The 13366-nt window shown below is 41.0% G+C and overlaps 1 protein-coding gene across 1 annotated transcript in view; it reads left to right on the top strand.

The window, feature by feature from the left end:
* brinp2 (bone morphogenetic protein/retinoic acid inducible neural-specific 2) overlaps positions 1 to 12388 on the top strand; it is a 222190-nt gene extending 209802 nt beyond the window's left edge. Inside the window, exons 7-9 of the mRNA XM_035170797.2 lie at positions 4313 to 4535; positions 8528 to 8834; positions 9958 to 12388. Of these exons, the coding sequence (XP_035026688.1) occupies positions 4313 to 4535; positions 8528 to 8834; positions 9958 to 10779 (1352 nt within the window). The 3' untranslated portion in view covers positions 10780 to 12388. The remainder of the gene's footprint in view (positions 1 to 4312; positions 4536 to 8527; positions 8835 to 9957) is intronic.
* Positions 12389 to 13366: the final 978 nt, after the last annotated feature.

The following is a 13366-nucleotide window of genomic DNA, read 5'->3' as shown; positions in this document are numbered from 1 at the left end:
AGACGAGAGGAAGAGATGAGGGAGGGTGGAAGTAACAAGAGATGCAGAAAAAGACAGACAGGAACACACGGAGACACACAAAACCCGAGAGAGAGCGAACGAGACAACCCCCGACTCGCTAGGCCAGAAGAGAAAGATCACACTGAGAGAAAGCAGCAGACATACACGAAGAGAAGGATGGAGAGAGGCGGACCATTGTGTCATCTGGGATCACTGAGCGCCGTAATAGGCTCGAGTCTTGTCAGTTGGGCTCAGCTCAGGTCGGCTTGGCTGCAGGCCTCCCTGCTGTCTCTCTGCCAACAACAGCACATGGGAATACCATTCACCAGCAGACCAACAATCCTAAAAGGTCTCCTTAGCTGGCTTTGGGAGGAAAGGAAATAATAGGTTTAGTTTCCCAGAGGCCTCACACTGGCATAATATTTGCCCACTGGTTCATAATGGAACTGAAATGATCTTCACAACGGAGGGCTCCTGGCGAACCCGACGCAGTGTTCAAGCTGTGTCTTCTGTGCCAACACTATTCTCAGTGTAATGTATTCCAGTAGTTTCTTGTCTTTGTTTTTTTTTGTTGGAGATTCCACTGTTACACGTACACACTGGTGAAATGATAACCACACTATTTTACTTTCTCTCCTCATTTTGGCTGGGGTAGTAGTACATCTCCACGTGTCTGCTACAGCAAAGTAGGAGCTGTTCTGACTAAAGTACCCATCAGGGAAAACTCAGCTTTTATTGAGATTTTATTCATGATCGCATGAGGCGAGTAAAGCCAGGCATGTCTCCTTGAATTATAGCTTGTGGCTCTTTTGTTAATTCCAGGGAGTTTACACTTGTCTTTAAAGCTAGTGCTGAAAGTATGCACAGTGGCAAAACAAGAACCATATGTTTAAATTATCCTTAAGTGTCCTTTTCTAATTGTTGTTCATCATGTTTCAGTCAGAAACAAAAGGAAGGCCTGGTGCGTGCTCAAGATGCTGGAAGGGTAATGACTTAAAAGCTAAACTCTGTTGTTCTATGTGTTTTTTGATAAAGCAGACATTACGCAAACGTCCTTTAACCAAGGGTCAAGTTACAAAAACTTTAATTAATTCATATATAAAGCATTCTTGCTCAGTTCAATACACTGCTACAGCCTTGGCTTCAGCCCATGGACTAAAACTATATAAGAATGAATGACATGGTAGTCCCCCCCAAAAGTGAAGCCCTCTAGCATCACAATCACCCCCTAGTGGCTGGCTGCAGTATAGGTCATTAACTTTGCCACCTCCATGTTAGTGGAAGAGAGATGGACCACACCAAAAGCCAAAGTCCATCAAATATTTTTTATTCTCAGAGATGATTCCTGCCATTTTAGTTTTTAATCACACTGATGTATGTTCAGGTATTACATTTTTATTTATTTGATGCTATCAAAATGGTTTGAAATCCAATGATTGATAGCTGACAGTGACTTGACTGTGAGGGGGGTGAGGGGGGGGATCAGTATCAAGGCCCAGACTTTGGCTCCAAATGCAGCACTCTGAATATTTTGGCTTCATTTCTGGATGGTAGGAGGAAGTGGAGACGTGTCGTCCATTTTCATATCGTCTATGCTTCAGCCTCGATAAACTTGGGAGCTGCTCCACTTGCACTAAGGGTGGACGACGTCTGCAATGACTGCAGCAGAATGTTTCGTTTCACCTGTTCTCTAGCATATGGGTGAAATTACCAAAAAGATGCTTGACTTACAGAAGGTAATTTATGCTGTCACTTAGCTAACATATGACACAAGGTGTTTCTTAATCAACCAAATGATTACTTAAATCAATACTTAATCAGTTATGTATTGGTTAATTGTGCAGTACCTTAACTCTTCTTTGAAGTAAAAAAACAAGCATACTGACGCCAATGCTTAAACAGTTCCAAGTTTCTGTTACAGCCACACTTCAATTTTAACGGTGAAAAGTTCCTCTGGCTCTCTTCCCCACTGCGTTCAACATAACCCTCACATAGCTGTCAGGGCAGGAAACACTCATTCAAGTGAACTGGGAAATGAGAGACACTTGAATCCCAGTGTATTTGTTGTATACTGTGCTTACTCTCAGTCAGGACTTATCAACTTATATCTGTATGTCCTTAAGGCTACTGACATGAGAGGATCTTATTACCTGATGGTTTGTTACACAGAACCACCAGGGAAGTTGTCCTTGGAAACTGCCTTGAAAAGGACAGGCACTGTCAAAAATCGTGGCAGGTGATTGGATGAGACCTCTGTCTGTAACAGCCTAACTTGAACAAATCATATTGCCTGTCACTGTCCTCACCACAGGCTGTCATCACACTCGCTCGTAGCAGAGTAGTTGTACTGATTGGTCACTGTGGTTCGACCACAAATGCAAAGCTTGATACCCGGCGAGATGGATTCTCACGTGATCTCAGGATATAGAGAGAATCCAGGTGCCTCACAATGTAAAATATATTCTAATTGGGGCCATATAAAGATATAAAGGTAATATTGTATGTATATATTATAGTTGGGAGTGGGCGGTGTGCGTGAAAACAAGCACATAATATATTTGGCTGTGGAGTTAAGGAGCTTCCTGAAATACCCTTATCAGCTTTATCTCAAAGTGGTGCACATTTGTAACAGAAACCCTGAATGGAATCTGAACATGTGGACATTTTCCAGGCAGGAACCGTCTAATGACAAGATGCTACAGGCTGCATTTTCGGGGAAATGAGTATTGGAAATGTAACATCCGGCACTGTTCAGTCAGCAGAATGGGACGGACAGAAAACCAACATCCATTATTTTAAGTCAGGAGCGCTCTTACATCATTCTAAGAAGGGTCGCTTCTCCAAATAAACAGTTACGCCTCTGTGGTTGTGTAGCGGTTCAATCCCAAGTGACATACACAGAAATCTTTAAAGCTCAATGAACTGTCGGACAAGTCGGAGGCTGACTATACGACTTTTCCTTTTAATATAAGATATGACTTCAGGATTGATGTGATTTTTAATCTTAATTTCTTCTTAAAGTTTCATGCGACTCTCCTTACTTTATAGAAATATAACAATTTGCTAGAGTGCACCTTTTATTTTTATTTGTAACTATTTTTAGTGTTATCAATCTTACTTACAAGCCTGTGTTTTAACAGCAGTTTGACTTCAGCTGGCAAAGAATGAAACATGCTGAGATAATATTGTCTAACAGTTAACAGTCCAGAAGACTTATTTGTTTTTAATAGATCTTCAAATTTCTGCTTTGTTTTTTTTCTCTCTGACAAAACGTATTGAACATTTTATGTCCATACTAGGCTTTAATGGGTTTGACTCGCTTTTAGAAATGAAATTAATGTTGGCATGAAAGGGAACTGCTGAAATGATAAATTAGGTATATCATCTAATTTATTGTTATTGTCACAAATAAATAACCGTTAATTTTAGAATTACAATTAATAATTTAAATTGTCGAAAATAATTGGGAAATCCTGTTAAGTTGTTGGTGTTGAAATTTAGTTATAATTCCATTACAACTACTTTTATACCACCGATGAAATAGCGACAGCGATGGGAGGTATCAGTGCATATTGAAGCGGAAACAGACAGGACAACAGTATGTTCCAGAGAAACCATTTATAAAACCATTAACTCTAATATAATGAATAGCAATCATTACTGAGCAGCAGTGTAGGAATCAAGATGATAATGATGTGAGGAAGTGAGGCTGAAGTGCAAGTATTCAGAGTTTAATGAGAAAGCGAGAGGAGGGTGTGAAAGGTGTGAGTGTGTGAGTGCGTGCGTGCACTGAGGAGAGGAAAAAGGAGAGAAGCATTTTACATCATGCTTTCATTGGTCTCTTTAACTTGTGATTATGGTTTTCCCCGTAACTTATTTGGGCTTGTAAAGAAAGAAATACAATATAAATGAAAATGAGCATCTGTATACGTGACACCACGCTGCCAATTGTCAGATGGCGAGAGTTGCTAAGTAGCAAAGCTGCAAATGATGCCAATGTGAATATGATGAGCTTCTAATGGTGAGGTGAGTATAACGGCAGATTGAGGCACAGGTGTTTTCTTTGCGATGGCAATTCATTTGAACATAACAGCTTTTTGTCTCTATTCTAATTACACATGAAACTCCCCCAGTTCCTCAGTCATTATCTACGCATGCCACCAGGGATAAAATAGCATGTGGTGAATAGGTTTGCAATGCTCAAAAGGGCATAGTTAACATTTAAATTACTTGACAGCATCTAATTTTGTTCTTTCCCCCCCCCCCTCTTTCTCCACCTTCCCTCTCCCTATGCCCATTAAACTCCCTGCAGATGAGTTCAAAGCCTTCCTGAAGCGCCTGCCCACCGACCGGTTCATGAACGTGTCCATGATTGCCAAGCTCTGGTCGACTGACTTGTCGGTGCAGAAGCGCTACGCCCAGCTGGAGTCCAGCACAGCGCTGGTCCTGGGAAAGGCCCAGAAGATCATCAGGAAGCTGTTCACCCTGAGCAAACGTTGCCCCAAGCAACCTCGAATCAGCCTGCCCCGAGAGAGGTAGCCCACTGGGACACACTGACAGAAAACAAACCAATGAAGGAGGCGTAATTACTCATTACTGGAAGTTTAGCTTGCTGCTCTGTGTGGATTCACCACAGCTGCAGGCTCTCTTACAGTTTGCCTTAAGTCGGGCACGCTAGGAAAAGCCCACAGCTACTGTCTGGAACGAGCCCAGCTTCGAATTGAACAAAAGTTATACATACACGATGGTGGGAAACATGAGGCCCCAAAACTGGCATTGTGAATTCAGCTGTTTCGGCTTTAGCTTGTCTCTGCTGTCGATAGATTATACACCAACAAATATCTTATTTTGTGAAAATGCTGGACATAAAGTAGGTGCCGCAGCTGTATCGTGCAACATTTGTATAATAGAACACAAAAGTTTGAGAATGTTTTGAAGTATAAGTATAACCATAAATAAAAGTAGGTAATTAAATGAGAAAAAACATTTTAAATTAATTTACAGCCAGACTAAAAAGGTAGGTCTTTGGTTTGCTTTAGAAAATGTCCCTCAGGTCTTCAGGGAGATTGTGTCAGAGTCGTGGACCAGAGCAATAAGAAGATGCCTCACTGTGGGTTTTTGTTCTGACTTTGGATGTAATTAAAAGGCCACTTGCAGAAGACCCGGGGCTTCTGGAAGGTTCACAGGGTAAAAGCATCTGATAAAAAGGAAGGACCCGGACCATTAAGAGCTTTATAAAGCAATAAAAGGATTTTAAAATCAATCGTGAAGCAGACAGGCAGCCAGTGTGGAGACTTGAAACTCAATGTAATGTGTGATCCATGTCTGGTCAACACACGAGCAGCTGAGTCTCTATGATGTGCACAGACACGTTGAAATCATGAAGGTGACAAACAGAAGTTTGGGATCATCTCAAAGGGCATGTTAATGGATCAAGGAAGGTTTTCAGTCAGTTTCTTTCAGCTGTTCTTTGAAACATCATAGACCATTATTATGTTGTTTGAGTCATTTAGTTATCACATTGAAAGAGGATTCTATTTTGTGTGCTCACTTCTAAATATATGTGTAACCAAAGAGTATCGATTGTAAAACACATCAATGCAGAGAATGAAGCAGATGAGAGACACTAACAATATCAAGTATAAAACAAATAGATGTAAATCTGAGGACATATAATTTGGTAGGGTACATTAGGGACAGGAAGTGTTGAAAATATTTATGTACATCATTTTCACTGTCTATTTTGTTGTGATCATTCAGACAAACCCCCCCCAGGTTGACCAGACCTATTTCAAAGAGATAGGACATTTTTCATCCGTGCTGTCCACTGCAAATATCAATCACAGTTTACAGACTGAGCCCCAAGTTCAGCTTTCACCTTCACCGATGGGGAGGGAAACGCTCGAGAACGTGGTAAACAGACTATAAATGGGATGACATGATGGTGACAGAGAGAGAGAGAGAGAGAAAAGGGAGATGAAGGCTCTTGTTACTGGTTGTGGGGAGAGGGACGTACTATTGTGGCACGCTGTAATCAAGTCCTTCCCTGGACTGACAGCTCGGCACTTGTTTACAGAGGACTTTAATTTCCCTGACAGTCCTCTTCCTCTTCCCATCACTCCATTTCCCCCCTCTCTTGCACTCAAGCGCATTCCGTCTCTATTTCTCGCCCTCAGCTACCTTTGTGTCACTTTGCTCTCTCTCTATGTCTCACCCCTGTCAGTCAGAAGGTTAACCCCCTGCACACCAGTTACAGCCAGTTATCAGGGGCTGCTCGGCTGAAAGCTCGCTACTTTGTTTTATCATCATCCATTTTGGTCCATTTACAAAGGCCTGGGGAGGGGAAGGGGATTGTTGGAGGATTTGGGCAATGTTGTGTGAGGATTCTTGAACGTAGCCCTGGGATAGAATCTCTGCGGAGCAAATTTTTACTCTGAACTTGTTGCTGTACCAAAGTGGATGGTAATTTATGTATTTCTGCGGTTTCATCTCTAATGCAGTGAAACTAAACTGCCACTCCTCTAAAAAAAAAAACGGGGGGGGGGCAAATTTCCATCGGTAAATAATCCCATTTATATACGAGGAAGGCTGTAAATTAGATTTTCACCCATGAAAATAACATGCATACAAAATAATGCAGCAGTTTTGGGCTTGCTTTGTGTTCAAGTCCTTGAACACCCAACCTCTAATGTAACCTTTTAACTATGTGAATACTTTAAAAAGGAGACATCTCCCCAAAGATAATAATAATAAAGAGTAGCCACCCCTCACTGAAAAAAACAACTAATACCCAACACTGTCACCTTAAGCTGCAACACTTTTTGAGTGGGGACAAATCTCAGGCTAATTTAAAATGCATAGATAAAAACAAAATGCACAAAAGTAAAGTGGAAAAAGTGAAACACAGTTCAATTTTATTTGTATAGCAACAAATCACAACATGCATGATCTCAAGGCACTCTACATAGCAAGTTAAAGATCTTACAGAATTATGGAGGAACCCAACAGTTTCCACAATGAGCAAATACTTTGGATAGAAAAAAAACTGGACTAACCTCGAGAAGAAGAGGGCAGAAACATTCATGTTATTTAAATCTGTCAAACGGATTGTTAAAATGAAAATACAGAGTCATACTTTAAATGAAATTATATGAATAATGGTAGCAGCACCAGTCAATAATAATAATTATAATAATAATAGTTGAGTAGTGTTAGATCTGGATCCTGCAGTTTTAAATACAGAGATACCTACACAACACATATTTGTTTACTTTCTCAAAAACGTTAAGATGTGAATTTTCCATGACATGTTAAAATAGTCACTACACACACAAAATATGTAGAGGTGAATTGCCTTTCAGTGTTGTCCAGCCGTCAGCAGCACACACACGCCAATACTTAAAGGCAGTTAGAGGTTTCAATGAAGAAGTTCAAGGAAGCTTATTGTTAATTGACATGGAGACGCATGGTTGCTGCCACAATGGAAAAACAATCAACTGTTCATTTACAACTAGGAGGTGGTACCATGCACTGTCAATAGTTACTGAGAATTCAGCCAATAAGGTCCCTTTGTCAGTTTGTGGAGCCTCCTGAGGCACCGTGCACCACTTAAACCTGCAGCCAGTCAATCATAGAGGAAACTAAATGTTCAACCCATGGCATCTGACCGGCCATCCAGAAAATGTTTGAATGCAAGACGCTGCCTGACATGGCTGCCATCAACTCCTGTCAGGCCGTGATAAGCTCCACCCACAGCCCCAACCTCAGGCTCTGACTGAATGGCTGGCTGTTCATTTTAGCAGGGATATCACGTCTTTATCTAAATAATTGTTTCAAGCTAAAAAATTGCAACTTCTATACCATTTCATAATTCACTTTATTTCTTAGGTTGATTTGTTTATCATTTTAAATATTCCATAAAAGTCAGCCTCCAAGATTGAAGAAAATTAAATCAATTCATTCTGATTAATTTCTCAACCTCAACTGTCTAACCTGATTTACACTAAATCAGCTGCTTGATGCCAGACAAATAATAAGGTCTCTTTAACTTTCCAATCACTGTAAGTTGATGCACCGCACTCAGAGATGACTCGTATTGTTTTTATATAAGCCGTTATATTGTAAAAGATATGTAATATATGTACTTGACAACAGTACGAGTTCTCCATATACTTTATATATTGTTTGGCCTTGGTAAGATCTACAGCATGAATTAAGATAAAAGATGCCTGTCAATTTTGATTTAGTGACAGGTCTGACTCATCGGGTTGTCACATTTTCGGTTAAACTACACCTGCCGACCTTGCCAGTTGTGGTTGCTACTAGCAACAGATGACCTACCTGAAGTTATATGCATAAGTCCTGACATCACATCAGGGTGAGACAGGGAAACACTTGTGTCCACACTCAACTGCACACAGTGGTCAGGAGTCGTTTAAGTGGTGTTATGTTACTTGTTACCTACAACTATTCATATTTGACCTGATACAAAGCTGCAGTGTTGTTCTTTTCTCTGTCTCCTCTGCAGGTCCCCTGGGTTTTGGCTGAACAGGGCCCAGTCTCTGTTGTACTGCAATGAGCACGGCGTGCTGGGCTCCTTCTCTGAGGAGGTGAAGCGCTGTAGCTGCCCGGTGGAGCAGCCCACCTGCCAGGAAGTCATTCCCTGCATCGTGGGCACATCACCCACCTCCTGCTCCTCCTGTGCCACTGATAATGCGACCCGCTGTGGAGCCTGTCACCATGGCAACTTCCTCCATCTTGGTTCCTGCCGCCCGAGCATTGCGGCATCCCTGGACCACTATCTGAACTTGGACCTGGACATGCCTGATGCTGAGGTTCCCAGAGTTTCTAATACTTGTATTCCATTGGTCCTCAAACCTCTGTGGACCGCATCATACATTACCTGATTACCCTAAAGATAATGGGAAAAAGTTTAACAACAACAAATATGAGAGCACCGCAAACTGTTTATTTATACATGGAGGCTAGAATGCTGCAAACGTTTTGCAATCTCTGACAAATACAAACAAGAAACATGGCTTTGTAAATTGAGCCTATAAATCAAACGTATTTACAGTATTTATCGCTTTCATTATTTTTTGCCATCTCACACTCAAAACATACTAAGTATGCAAAAGTAAGTGCACAAGTTAATAATCAAAGCCAGATGCATACAATGTACACAACAGAACAAGTTCAGTCAGGCAAAACCGTGAAGTATTAGAGACAAATACAGATCTCGCTCTGAATCAATTTTACTGTGTGTGCAGCGTGTGTGAAAGAAGCTTCTTACAAAAGATTGAAGCAAACAGATATGGATTTAATACATTTCATTATGTTGGTCTCTTCTCCTTTTTTATAAAGTGCAGAAGTGTATATTGTTATGGAAGTTTTCTGGAAGCTGGTGAAAGGAGAACTCATTTCAATGTAGACTTGATGCATCAAGGAGACCAGAAGGTCCAACAATTCAAAGCTGACAGAGTAACAGCAATTGTCACCCCCAAGTCTGAAGATGTCTCCCACAGCTTCCCAGTGTGTCACCCATTCTAACAGCACATCCATGAATGACTAGAATTGCTGTCACTCTCTATGTTAAATATAGGTGTTCGCATCCTATTGGATAGCTAAGTCTAAAGTACGCATAACTAAAATCACATTTTGTCCTTACATCTTGAAGCTGGTGAAATATGCAAAAGAGTTGAAGTTGGTGCCTCTCGGTTTGGGGCATCTCTACATATTACTTTCACACTGTTTCTATCTAACATAAGTCAGCTATTACACTGTTCTTCTCACACAGTCAAAAAGTCATAAAATACTTCTGTAGCTTTCATTAAATATGAAAAGCAATCTTAGCTTGGCTCCGAAGATTAAGAATAAAAGTGTAATATTAAAATGTGCAGGAGATGATAAATATTATATTCTAATCTTACCTGTGGATCTGTATTTATCTCTCTTCAGGTGAAGTACCTGCTTCAGCGACTGGACAGCAGAATAGAGGTCCATGCCATCTACATCAGCAACGATGTCCGTCTGGGAAGTTGGTTCAATCCTGCCTGGAGGAAGAGGATGTTGTTGACACTCAAGAGCAACAAAAATAAGTCCAATCTCATTCACATGCTGATGGGCATTTCTTTCCAGATATGCTCGACTAAGAATTCAACCCTGGAGCCCGTGCCTGCGATTTACGTGAATCCTTTTGGTGGGAGTCACTCAGAGAGCTGGTTCATGCCAGTGAACCAGCCTGACTTCCCTGACTGGGAGAGAACTCGACTGGACGCCGTTGTCACGGCACAGTGTTACAACTGGACACTGTCTCTGGGCAACACATGGAAGTCCTTCTTTGAAACCGTTCACATCTACCTGCGAAGCCGCATTGTCACAGATGATCCAACAGTGAATGAAACGCTCTTCTACGAACCGCTGGACTTGGATGACCAGACGTCCAACCTGGGGTACATGAAGATCAACACGCTGAAGGTGTTTGGATACAGCCTGCACTTTGACCCTGAGGGCATCAAGGATCTGATTCTCCAGCTGGACTACCCCTACACGCAGGGTACACAGGATGCCGCCTTCCTGATGTTGTTGGAGATGAGAGATCGGGTTAACCGACTTTCTCCCCCAGCACCGCAGCCACTGGACCTGTTTTCTTGCCTGTTGCGCCACCGGCTGAAGATGTCGGCCGGTGAGGTGGCTCGCATCAAGGACGCTCTGCAGATCTTCAACTCCAAGCTGCCCAATGCTTCTCCTGAACCCGAGCTGGCCCAGCTGTGCAGCTAGCTATCTCACTGATGACAAAATTCAAGTCCAGGAGTAATACAACAAGACTGAGTTGCTGCTTCAGGGGCAAACCCAAACTGAGAAGTGGAGGTCCCACCATGTTGGCTTTTTGGACCCAAGTCCTCTGGATTAACACCCGACTCTAAAGGCAGACTTGGCTTTTCCTGTGGCCACTCCTGGCTGGTTTTCTGGTCACATTTTTATTATTCATTTTTGTGGGAGATCAGCTGATGCCTGGAGGTTTACGTTTGCCGTGACTGCCCTGCTTTTGGTGACCAGAGCGACTGATTGAAGAGACTCCCAAACGTTGGCAGGTTATGTCCATTGGAACCTCAGAGAGCCGATGTCATTACATATACCTTAGACCTCTGCCTTTCAAAGATGAAGCTGATTTTCATATACAAAGAGGAACTCAAAAGGGGGTCAGTGGAAGAAGATTTCCCCTTTTCTACGCCTATTTTCTTTGGCTACAGAACAATCTTGGGGAAGAGGAAATGGAATAATATATATGTGTTGAATGAGTTATGTTATGCTTAACAGTTAAAAATTTGATAATCCTGAACCCTGTTACTGTCTTTGAATATTTCTTTTTAAATCCCTGCTTTCCGTTTTATCTGGCATTTGAGAACTCGTGAGTGATTTGAGTGAGAAGCCAGTTAGTGATGTTCTGTCCTTGGTGGTGTGTCTGTACCAAAAGAAGGTGAACACATCAGCAAACTGGATGGCAAAGTATCCTAAACGATCAGTTCTTTTTTGAGCAGAAAATCATCACGAAATCTTCTGATGTGGTGACAAAAAGGTCGGCAGATAAAACGCTGTAAATAACGCTCCATCTAACCCTGAGTGTGGACAAGTGCACATTGCTTTTTAGATAAGAGTGCAAAGACCAAAAAAATGTTTATAACAAAAACAAATTCATGCCTTATATGGAAAATTCAATGTTACGATAAGAAGCACATCTGGTTTTTGTGTTTGGTTCTCGGCGGAGGCTGTATTGCTTTTTATATCTCAGTATTCCTACCAAGAAAGAACAGCAGACGTTCTTCAGGCTATGTGGTAATGTAACTTTTCCATGTAAATGCCAGTCACACTTTCTGCAGATACTTGTTATGATTTGGTGTTGTGAAACTTCTTGAGTCACTATCACACAGTGCACACCAGTACTTACGATTATTGTAATTGTTCTGCAAAATCCTTCTTTCTCCAATTAGACTAAATTTCAGTGACTGATAGAATTTATAAAAAAGTTAAATTGTTTGGTTTAGTCTCAGGTCAAGGAATTTTTTTTTTTTTTCAGTTTTCTTTTCACAAGTGGGTCCGTTGTCACGGCGACTGGATTTACTATGATTTCTGCAGGGCAGTGATGATAGGCCTGTTCCCTTGAGAGCTCAAGAACTTGATATGATTTTTCATTAACTTCACTAATTTCTCACTGAAAGTCAGTAAAACTTGTCATTGTCATTTTCAGCTGTTCTTCTGTGCTCAGCTTGCTTAAGTAAATACACAGTGGTTTACCTAACTGGCATCCTTCTCCTTGTTTCAATACTAGCTTTCTGTTCTCCTTGTAACATGTACATTGCAATAACATGTTGATAAATATATTACAGCACAGGTTGTCTTTGACGTGTTGACAAATCCCTCCACCGTCTTTGCCATGCGACACATCACTCCACACTGATTTGCTGACAAAATGGTGCAGCGCAAATGTACACAGGAGGGAGAGGTGCTGATGTACTGAGGGAAAAACTGAAAAAAAATGCTCTAATCAGAAGTAAAATTATCAAGTTCATATTCAGTTTTAATGATAGAAAATCACAAAAAACACCTCCAGGCCCAGAATGTGTCACTCTTTTCGCACTATTTTATTTTGTGTCAGAATTTGTCACAGCTATGAAAAACAAGATCTGAAATTCAAAAGATGAAACATTTTAATGTTTTGCGGAATATCTCAATTTGTTTTACAATTTAAAACTGTGAAAAAAGGGAAAAGGGCCCTAAGGACATTTCTAGGCACCATGTATGACCATGATTCATGTTGTAAGTAGTTGTATCTTAAAGTTGTCTTTATCAAAAGCACATTACTTACTCTAGTTACACTCAGTATCTTGTTTATTGGGTTCATCTTGCTAATACTTCTGAGGCTACTGACTTGTTTTGTGTTATACAGAATATAAAGTTGAATCCACACCTTTATTTAACAGTTTCAACAAATATAGACTTCATGAAGGTAAGACCATGGAATGTGAGATATAATTTTAGTTTGGTGTGGCCAGTTAACTCTCCCTATGTATTCTATTGGTAGACATGTGGAGGGTCATGACCCACTGTATTATCTACATGCCTCCCTCTCATTTTTACCCACCTTTAAAAGCTATGTTTTTTAAAGTTTGATTTCCCAAATAAAATAGGAAAGTGTACTTTGGGAGAAATCCTTCAGATGATGCTTAAGGGCTATGAGGGCATGATCACCAGGTACAACTCTACAACAGGCTAATAACTGCATGTCAGCCTGACAGACACAAACAGCAGAATGCCAGTTACCTGATGTTGTTTGAACTTGTACAAGCATTTTATTTTACATACAAAG

The sequence above is a fragment of the Hippoglossus stenolepis genome, chromosome 11, assembly GCF_022539355.2.
Source record: "Hippoglossus stenolepis isolate QCI-W04-F060 chromosome 11, HSTE1.2, whole genome shotgun sequence".
Classification (NCBI taxonomy): domain Eukaryota; kingdom Metazoa; phylum Chordata; class Actinopteri; order Pleuronectiformes; family Pleuronectidae; genus Hippoglossus; species Hippoglossus stenolepis.
This window is presented reverse-complemented; position numbering and strand designations above follow the sequence as displayed.